We start from the raw sequence: 10,518 nt of genomic DNA, 5'->3' as shown, positions 1-10,518 counted from the left end.
TTGTCAAATAAAATATACATTGCGGCCGATTTTAAGAATGCGAAAGGCGGCTTTAGCGATTGTAAAGCCGAGAAGGGAAGCTTGTCTCTTCTCTTTTTTTTCCCCTCTGGTGTGATGGCCATCGGTGTCCAGCGTCGCGCTAAAGAAAGGCGCAGGACGCCCCCCGTTGCAAAAATAGATTTAATTTACAGTAGATTTTAAATATTTACATACCCGCTACGCAATTGTCAACAAAAGAAATCTTCGGAAGTGTCTTTTCTCCCCCTCCCCTTTCTCTCCAGGTGACATTCACAGGTGTATAAAAAGGGCTTGTCGGTTTAAAAAACGGGACCTCCCCCTCCCCTTTTGCAAAGATTACAAAACCAGATTGTGCCAAAAAAAAAAAAAAAAGAGAGAGAGAGAGAGAGAGCTAACACCAATTGCTAATCAAATTCAAATTTGGAGCTGCCCTCAATACATGCTGCTTGCCGAGGGACACACACACACATGTTAAAAGACGACATGTGTGGTGGGTCACTTTTCAGTCGTTATCGGAGTCTGGCGGAGGGAGGAAAGTTAAGGCATCGTCAAAAGCGTGCCCGTAGGCTCGGAGCCTGTAGACCCCATACATCATGACGTGCATGTGGTTCGGCGACAGGCCGCTGAACGTGATGGCCATATCTGAGCAGCACCCTTCCACCACCTCCTGCGGGTGATTGGCCATGGCCTCCTTAATGAGGGCGCCCACCGACTTGGTGTTGAAAATGTCCTTTTTCTCCGAATCTTCGGCGTTTTCGGCGTGCACCCCGCCGTACTTCAAGCACAAGGCCAACTGTTTATCTTCGGAAAGTTTCCAAATCACGCCTCCGTGTTCGGGACACTTATCCGGATCTTGGAAAACCCGGTAGAGTCGCCGTAAGGATTCCACGCTCAAGACGATCCCGCCCGCGCCGTTCACGTACTGTAGATCTCCCGAGGATTGGGTCTGGCCTGTGTAGAACGGCTGGGTGGGGTCTTGCTTCAACAAGAAGTACTTGAGGTTTTCCACGATGGCGAAAGTGGTGGGGTAGGCGAGGAAGTACCAGTTGTACCCGTCGCTGTAATTCTCGTAGGCGTATTTGTACGCTTGGCGCATCATCGTCCACATGTCGTCCGTGTTCAGCACGACTGAGTCGAAGACTTTGACGTTCTCGGAGCTGTAGAATTCGGCTTTGTCGCAGTGTTTGCTCCAGGTTTCCTTCACCGCCGCCCAGTGTCCCAGATCTTTCGGTTTGACCAGGATGATGCAGTAGACACGGAGGCTCTGGGCCAGCTCCAGGCGCTTCTCTTCGGAGAGGTTGAGAATGTCCTCTTTCCTGGGCGCTTGGAGGTGTCGGTGCTCATGAGATTTCGTAGTGTGGCCCGTTTTAATGTGTCCCAGAAGGGTCACCAAGACGCAGCAAATTCCTCCAAGCAACATGCCCTTGACGAAGGAGGCGCTTTCGGGAAACATGATTTCTAGATATTATACGGAGCAGGGGGGGAAAAAAATACAGGATTATTGAATGAAGGTTCAACAGGTTGCGCATCCGAGGGCATCTCAAAGGTTTGTTTTTTTTCAAGAGACAACTGGAGTTTCTTGGGTTTTTCTTTGAAGACGTTTCCCTTCTCATCCAAGAAGCTTCTTCAGCTCTGACTGGTGGGGAATGGAAGGGATTTATACTCCTTGTAGACAGCTTGGTCATTCGCATCCTTTTAGAGAGTTGTTGAGCCCACCCCATACCCATCTGCAGTACTCGGGTGACACAGATAAACCTCCAAGGGGCCTCAATGACTCTCAAAGGATGCAAATCAGGGGTGAAATCCCATTTTTTTTTACTACCGGTTCTGTGGGTGTGGCTTTGTGGGCGTGGCAGGGGAAGGATACTGCAAAATCTCCATTCCCACCCCACTTCTGGGGCCAGCCAGAGGTGGCATTTGCCGGTTCTCTGAACTGCTCAAAATTACCGCTACTGGTCCTCCAGAACCTGTCAGAACCTGCTGGATTTCATCCCTGATGCAGAGGAATACCAGCTGCCTGCAAGGAGTATAAATCCTTCCGTTCCCCCACCATCCAGTCAGAGCTGAAGAAGCTTCTTAGATGAGAAGCGAAACGCCTTCAAAGAAAAAAACCCAGAAAGTCGAGTTTCCTCTTGGAAAAAAAACATCTTTGGGACAAACAGGACCTGGATGAACTGAGAATCTAAAAACTGCAAGTCGTCCTCAATTTATTATTTATTTATTTATTTATTTATTTATTTATTTATTTATTTATTTATTTATTTATTTATTTATTTATTATTTATTATATTTCTATACCGCCTTTCTCCCGTAGGACTCAAGGCGGTGTACAGTCAAGAAAAATATAGACACACAAACATCATAAAATTGCTAATTAAAATTGTTACTTAGTTTGGTCAATTAAATAAAACCCAGAATTAGATAACATTTAAAAAATCAATTTAGGACTACAACTGAGCTCAATTTTTTTGTCGACAAGCGAGACAAATTCATTTTGCTCCATTTTACGACCTTTCTTGCCACCATCGCTAAGTGAATCACGGCAACTAAGTTACCAACACGGTCGTTTAAAGTGGATCTTGACTTCGTTTGTCAGGTGGTCACAAATGGTGATGGCATGACCCCTGGGGCATTGCAACTGTCATAAATATGAGTCAGTTGCCAAGTGTCTGAATTTTGATGGGGGATGCTGCCACAGTCGTAACTGTAGAATAATCATAAGTCACGTTTTTCAACGCAGCCTTCGAACGGTCGCTAAACAAACTACTGTAAGTCAAGGATGGCCTGTATAATTTCTCAACGCCACAAGCAGTCGTGTGGGTTTACACCAGTGGTGGGTTTCAAATTTTTTGTACTACTGGTTCTGTGGGCGTGGCTTGGTGGGCATGGCAGAGGAAGGATACTGTAAAATCTCCATTCCCACCCAATTCCAGGAGAAGGATACTGTAAAATCTCCATTCCCACCCCACTCCAGGGGAAGGATACTGTAAAATCTCCATTCCCACCCCACTCCAGGAGAAGGATACTGTAAAATCTCCATTCCCACCCCACTCCAGGGGAAGGATACTGCAAAATCTCCATTCCCACCTCACTCCAGGGGAAGGATACTGTAAAATCTCCATTCCCACCTCACTCCAGGGGAAGGATACTGTAAAATCTCCATTCCCACCCCACTCCAGGGGAAGGACACTGCAAAATCCCCATTTCTTCCCAATCAGCTGGGACTTAGGAGACAGAGAATAGATGGGGGCGAGGCCAGTCAGAATTTTTACTACCGGTTCTCCGAACTACTCAAAATTTCCGCTACCGGTTCTCCAGAACCGGTCAGAACCTGCTGAAACCCACCTCTGATTTACACAGCACACTAAGCTATAATTTTGTAAAACCCAGGCCTAAAATTATGACTTCGGTTACTAAACAAACTGTTTTTAAGAGGAGAACTACCTGCATAATTTCTGAAGGCCGTAAGCAATGATCTGGGTTCACATGCTAAAGCTACAATTTTGTAAACCCAGGCCTAAAATGTTGAATTAATTTCATAAATCATGGTTCAGTTAACACCGTGGTGGGTAAAGTGGACTCTGCAAATAACAGCCATTGTGGATTTCTTAGTTATGGATTACAGTATTGGCATCCTTCAGTCTCAAGAGACTATGGTATCGTGCTCTAGTATCTAGTGTGACTAGAGAGTGGCAATCCCTTCCACACTGAGGGCAGATACATCTCCCAGATTTCGCTTCTCGGTTCTGGGACTGCCTCTTTGCCTCAGCCTGCCAAACAAGTGTCTCTTCGAATTGGAGAAGGCCATGCTGCGTCTTTAGCCTCCAAGCTGAATGATCGGAGGTCAAGGTTTCCCAGTTGTTAATGTCCATTCCCAGGTCTTTAGGTCCTTCTTGCAATATATTACAGTATATGGCAGAGACATCAAGGGAAGGATTTGCATTACTCCCAGGCAAAACTAAGTAAAAAAACTGGACAAAGTAAATATTTCCTTGATTAAACTGAAATGCACTGGGTGTGTAAAACACACTATGACTGTAATCGCAAAACAAACTGGGCCAAAAGCAAATATAAATCTAACACATTATGTGAACTAAACAACGGAGTATAGAATGAGGGGTCCAGGAGAAAATATGTCATTTTCAATGCAGAACTCTGGGGGAGAAAAATAATTTTTAAAGGGAGCTTAGGAGACCACTACTCCTTAGACATGCTTTTTATCCCCCATCTCTAATACACCTACAAGAAATATGAAATCATTTCTGTTTCCAGTAAGCCAAGCTTGTTAATATAATCTAAAAAGAGCAAACGGTGGTTAGCTAAGTTTTAAACAAGCAGCCCTTTTGCAAAAAAATAAATAAATCATGGTTTTAGAGTGGCTTATTTGACCAAAGCCCTGAAAATTAGGCTTGTTTCAGAAAGTACACCTGCCACCGATCAGCCAGAAGGCAATTTAAACTGCTATCAACTAATAGACCACTATTTGTCAAAGTAGGTAAGTTCAAGAAGTGTGAACTTCAACTCCCAGAATTCCCTAGCCAGCAATGCAGGATGGAGAATTCTGGGAATTGAAATTGACACATCTTAAAGGTTGCTAAAGTTGAAAAAACATTGTGTTTCTTTTTTTGCATTCGTAGCAGGAAATGAGGCCTTTTAAAAGCTCTTTTATAAAGCTCTTTTATAAAGAGCTTCTCTATATAAAAACAGCCTCTGATTTAAAGGCCTGGGAAATTTTAAAAACAGGGAAATTTGAATATTTTTTGGGGAATCTATTATCTCCCATTATGTCCTTAATTTAAGAAATACAAGTAATGCTCGGCTTACGACAATTGAGTCCCAAATTTCTATTAAGTGAGACACTTCTTAAGTGAGCTTCGCCCCATTTTACGACCTTTCTTGCCACCGTTGTTAAGTGAACCCCTGCAGTTGTTAAGTCAGTAACTTGGTTGTTAAGTGAATCTGGCTTCCCTGTCAACTCTGTTTGTCGGGAGGTCACAAAAGGAGATTACGTGACCCTGGGGCACTACAACCGTCGTAAGTATAAACCAGTTGCCCAGCGTCTGAATATTGATCACATGATCACGCGGACACTGCAACGGTCGTATGTCTGAAAAACGGCCGTAAGTCACTTTCTCCCCCACGCTGTCACTTTGAACGGCCACTAAGTGGAACTGTTGTAAGTCGAGGGCTACCTGTGACAGTTTTCAAAACCAAATGATTGGTTATTTATTGAATGAACCAAATTGAATAAAATTACTTCCCCAAGCTGCTAGGTGGCTCAATGGCTAAGACACTGAGCTCGTCAATCAGAAAGATTTGGCAGTTCGGCGGTTCGAATCCCGAATACAGGTGTCCTGCGCGAGCAGGGGGTTGGACTAGATGACCTCCAAGGTCCCTTCCCAACTATGTTACTGCAAAAGGTGATTCAGCACTGGAAAGGATGAGCCCAGAGTATTCTTTTAGGGTATCCCACCTCTAGCTTTTCCTCCCGGGTATGGAGAACCACAGAAGGGAATCCCCCACATAAGGCCTCAAAAAAAGCTTTTTTACAGTGTAAATCGAAGTAGAGCCTCCAGCTGCCAGGGCAGTCTATCTGAACCCCAGAGGTGGCGAGGATGTGTGGGGGGGGAAGCTCAGGGGAGACGGGGCTGCTTAAGACCAGCAGAGCTGGGGAAAGGTCGAGGCAAAGAGATGCAGCAGCCCCCCCTCACTCCCACCTCCCCCAAATCCGGAGTCGAACCACAACACCACCAACTCACCTGCCTGCCAGCAAGAGAAATCCGGATCTACTTCCGCTCTCTCTCCCCTTGCTCTCTATGGCGGAACCTCCCTCTCCTCTTGGACACGCCTCCTCCCGGAAGGCGGGGCAGGGGAGAGACAGAAGCGTAAGCGTCGCTTTTGGCCACGCCTCCCGCTGGCGGGCGGGGCAGAAGAGGCAGAAACGCCGCGTCTCCTCCGGCCACGCCTCCTCCATCCTGAGGGCGGGGCAGGGAGAGGATGAAGCTTCTAGGAATCAAAGAGGAAAATCAAGGGAGCTGGAGTTAACACCTCCGGCACTCACTCGACCGCAGCAGTACCTCTCTCTCTCTCTCTCTCTCTCTCTCTCTCTCTCTCTCTCTCTCTCTCTCTCTCTCTCTCTCACCCCTCCCTCTCCCTCTCCCCCTCCCTCCCCCTCCCTCTCCACTTGCATCCATGGCACTCCATTGATCATCGGAAGTGTCTATAGACAATTATTTAGATTTGCTTCCTCTTAGGAGTAATGCAGTCCATCTCTCCCTCCCTCCCTCCCTCCCTCCCTCTCTCTCTCCCTCCCTCTCCCTCTCCCCCTCCCTCTCTCTTTCACCTCCCTCTCTCTCCCCCTCCCTCCCTCTCCCCTCCCTCTCTTTCACCTCCCTCTCTCTCTCCCTCCCTCTTCCTCTCTCTCCCCCACCCCCTTCTCTCTCCCCCTCTCACCCCTCCCTCTCCCTCTCTCCCCTCCCTCTCTCTCCCTCTCCCTCTCTCCCTCCCTCTCCCCCTCCCTCTCTTCCTCCCTCTCTCTCTCACCTCCCTCTCCCTCCCTCTCCCTCCCTCTTCCTCTCTCTCTCCCCCACCCCCCTCTCTCTCCCTCTCTCACCCCCTCCCTCTCTCCCGCCGTCTCTCTCTCTCCTATTGCCTTAAAAAACCCTCAACAATGGATTTTTTAAAAAACCATTCACTTAGCGCAGAATAATCTTTGCCTAAGTAGAACTTCACCTCTTTCTGGGGATCTCTGAGCATGTACAGAAGTCTTTCCAACCAAATTTAAATTTGCATGAAGTTGGGCATCTCTGAGCATGTCTAAAGTTCTCACCAAGCAGGAGAATGGCAGACAGGATGGTGCAATTGAAGTTCCAGGTTCCCCCCCCCCCCATTCTTTCCAATTGCTCATAGCATGACTTTTCTGTCACCCCTTCCTTCCCAGCGGCCGATTAAAAAAAGATTTTATAAACACATCTTGGGCAGAATAGGTTTTATACAGGTAGTCCTCATCATATGACCGTAATGGAGCCTTTCTCATTGCGGTCATAAGTCAGGAGGGCGGTAAAAACGGTTTCTTTCCAAAGTTTCCAAGGAAAATGTTGCCTGGTTTGGTATTCTCTAAGGATACTAAGGTCGACATCTGGCGGCAATCGTTTTGGGTTTTTTTGCTGTGTGGGGATGATGGGAGTTGTAGTCTGGCACACCTGGAGATTTGAAGAAGGTTGTGTACTGAGTTTTTAACAGAAGAGAAAAAAGAATGGATGAAAGAAGAAATGACAGGCTGCCACCTTGTGGCAAAAAAAGAAAAAGAAATGGAAGATTACTGTTTTATGTATTTAATTATTTTTTTGGTGTTGAATCTGTTATTTCAAGCAAGGATGGTTTCTCCCCCTCCTCTCCTCCTTCTCCTCCTCCTCTCCTTCTTCTCCTCTTCCTCCTCTCCTCCTCCTCTTCCTCCTCCTCTCCTTCTTCTCCTCTCCCTCCTCTCCTCCTCCTCTCCCTCCTCCTCCTCCTCTCTTCCTCCTCTTCTTCTTCTCGTCCTCTTCCTCGTCCTCTCCTTCTTCTTCTCCTCTTTCTCCTCTCCTTCTCCTCCTCCTCTTCCTCCTCTCCTTCTTCTCCTCCTCCTCCCCTTCCTCCTCTCTTCCTCCTCCTCCTCTTCTTCTCCTTCTTTTCCTCCTCTCCTCCTCCTCCCCCTCTTCTTCTTCTCCCTCTCCTCCTCCCCATCCCCATCCCAAAAGCCATCATATGGTCATTGCAACAAATGTAATAAACCTTTCTTCTAAGTTTGCAGACTAAAAAGGAAGATAAACACAGATTAAAAAAAAAACAAAACTCGGAAGGTAAATAAAACACCAAAGAAAATCAGTAAAATGCAACGAAACCAGCTGCACCTCCCCTGGGTTTTTTTTTTTTTCCAGACTAACCCCAAAACAGGCCTTCCTTATTGCCTTTGGACTAAATGAGGAGGGCGGGTGGGCGAGAGAAAAGACCTTGCAGGATTTTCCTCACTGCAAAGAAGAGCTTGAGCAACTGTGGTGTTCTGTTAATGTGAATGATGTAGGAATAGTACAGGGTCAGCTATATGAACACTGAAGGACCCTCTTTATTCACGTTATTATAAGAAAGAAATGTGCTTGTTTAGGGATTACACTAAGTCAGCTGAATTCCATTCTTGGTAATATATATATCTTCTGAGGGGCCTAGTTGTCAAAAATGCAAGGACATCCATATGAAATAAAATTTACTTATTCTCCAAAGCACCATGAATCTACGCATCAGCAATCACAGAACTGAGGAAGGTTGTTTAGCTAAGATAATCTTATGAACTAGAAAATAATGTAGGAATTTAGTAATTTAGAAAGTATCAATTGTCATGTAACAAACGTATGTTAACCATATATGGAAAACTGCTGTGCTCACAAAATCCTTTGTCTTGGATATGTATAAAAGCAGTTGTATCAGAGCTCTTCTGGGTTCAGAATTGCAGATACAAATCTGATTCTGAAACCGCGCAATAAACTGTCTCCGGCTGACCAGGAATGTTGTTTGGTCTCATCATTCCATAACACTGTGGTGTGTCTGAATTCACTTCTGCTTCATGCAGCAGAAGGCTTTTTTTGCTTGGGCTCCCTCCTCAGTTGTAAAAAAGAGAAACGGCACTCCTGCGCCCACTTCTCTTCACGCTCCTGCTTCTTTGCACGCGAGGGGGCCTGCTGGCTATTTTGCAATGCATTTGGGCAGGGGTGGCCCCATCCGGCTGCACACCATTTCCCCCACGAAATACCACAAATGGCTGCCAAGAGCTGCCAGTATTGGGCAGGGATGCGATCCTGCTAGCACCAGGGTCAGCTCCGAAAGGGTGCATTATATCCATTTCCCCCGCTCTGCCTCACCACATCCCATATTTCAAGTTCCACATCAGCAGCTGTTGAGTGTGGAACAGGACGCTGGGAACGGGGCTTCCGATGAATTGCAACTTACTGCTTCAGCAAATTGTTTTTCCTGCCGGTGCTCAAAACCAGCCTCCGTGCCCTTGACAGAATGATAAATTCAGCAACAGATTCTCCGTGTCAGTCCAATAGATTCTCTCTCTCTCTCTCTCTCCCCACACACACCCTCTCTGAAAAAAACATCACAGAGGAACTTTTGCAAATCCTACCCTGGCTGACTCAGAACCGAGTCTATTGTTCAACCTGTTTTTTTTCTTCCAAACAAATACAGAATATGTATATATCTATCTAGATCTATATCTACCTATATATATGTATGTGTGTGTATATATATATATATATATATATGTATGTATGTATGTATGTATGTATATATGTATGCATGCATGCATGCAAGTTTTTGTGTATTCGGGTCTTTTCCCGTGTAAGATTGAGAATATCTTGGCGATCTTTCGACAAGGTCCCACTTGTCTTCTTCAGGCTGGTGTCTTCGGCTTTGTGCTTGTGCGCTTTCCTCCTCCTCCTCCTCCTCCTTCCTCCTCCTCCTCCTCTTCTTCTACTTCTTCTTCCTCCTCCTCCTCTTCTTCCTCTTCCTCCTCTTCCTCCTCCTCTTCCACCTCCTCCCTCCTCCAGAATATGTATATATCTATCTAGATCTATATCTACCTATCTCTATCTCTATCTCTATCTCTATCTCTATCTCTATCTCTATCTCTATCTCTATCTCTATCTCTATCTCTATCTATCTCTATCTCTATCTCTATCTCTATCTCTATCTCTATCTCTATCTCTATCTCTATCTCTATCTCTATCTCTATCTCTATCTCTATCTCTATCTCTATATCTATATCTATATCTATGTATGTATGTATATATGTATGTATGTATGCATGCAAGTTTTGGTGTATTTGGGTCTTTTCCCGTGTAAGATTGAGAGTATCTTGGCAATGTTTCGACAAGGTCCCACTTGTCATCTTCAGGCTGGTGTCTTCGGCTTCGTGCTTGTGCGCTTTCCTCCTCCTCCTCCTCCTTTCTCCTCCTCCTCCTCTTCTTCTACTTCTTCTTCCTCCTCCTCCTCTTCTTCTTCCTCTTCCTCTTCTTCCTCTTCCTCCTCCTCTTCCACCTCCTCCCTCCTCCAGAATATGTATATATCTATCTAGATCTATATCTACCTATATGTATGTATGTTTATATCTATATCTATATCTATATCTATATCTATATCTATATCTATATCTATATCTATATCTATATCTATATCTATATCTATATCTATATCTATATCTATATCTATATCTATGTATGTATGTATGTATGTATGTATGTATGTATGTATGTATGTATATATGCAAGTTTTGGTGTATTCGGGTTTTTTCCCGTGTAAGATTGAGAGTATCTTGGCGATGTTTCGACAAAGTCCCACTCATCATCTTCAGGCTGGTGTCTTCGGCTTTGTGCTTGTGCGCTTTCCTCCTCCTCCTTCTTCCTCCTCCTCCTCCTCTTCTTCTACTTCTTCTTCTTTCTCCTCCTCTTCTTCCTCTTCCTCCTTCCT

General features: G+C 45.4%; 1 protein-coding gene across 1 annotated transcript; it reads right to left on the bottom strand.

Annotated features, from left to right (window-relative positions):
* Window positions 1-166: 166 nt before the first annotated feature.
* On the bottom strand, window positions 167-5,876 carry C1GALT1C1 (C1GALT1 specific chaperone 1). The gene is made up of 2 exons (XM_034425901.2): window positions 5,778-5,876; window positions 167-1,476 (listed from the first exon to the last, which is right to left on the bottom strand). Exon 2 carries the CDS (start codon window positions 1,469-1,471, stop codon window positions 521-523), a length of 951 nt encoding a protein of 316 aa, XP_034281792.2. The 5' UTR covers window positions 1,472-1,476; window positions 5,778-5,876; the 3' UTR covers window positions 167-520.
* Between the last annotated feature and the right edge of the window lie 4,642 nt (window positions 5,877-10,518).

The sequence above is a fragment of the Pantherophis guttatus genome, chromosome 12 (assembly GCF_059756535.1).
Source record: "Pantherophis guttatus breed Tessera chromosome 12, ASM5975653v1, whole genome shotgun sequence".
NCBI lineage: Eukaryota > Metazoa > Chordata > Lepidosauria > Squamata > Colubridae > Pantherophis > Pantherophis guttatus.
This window is presented reverse-complemented; position numbering and strand designations above follow the sequence as displayed.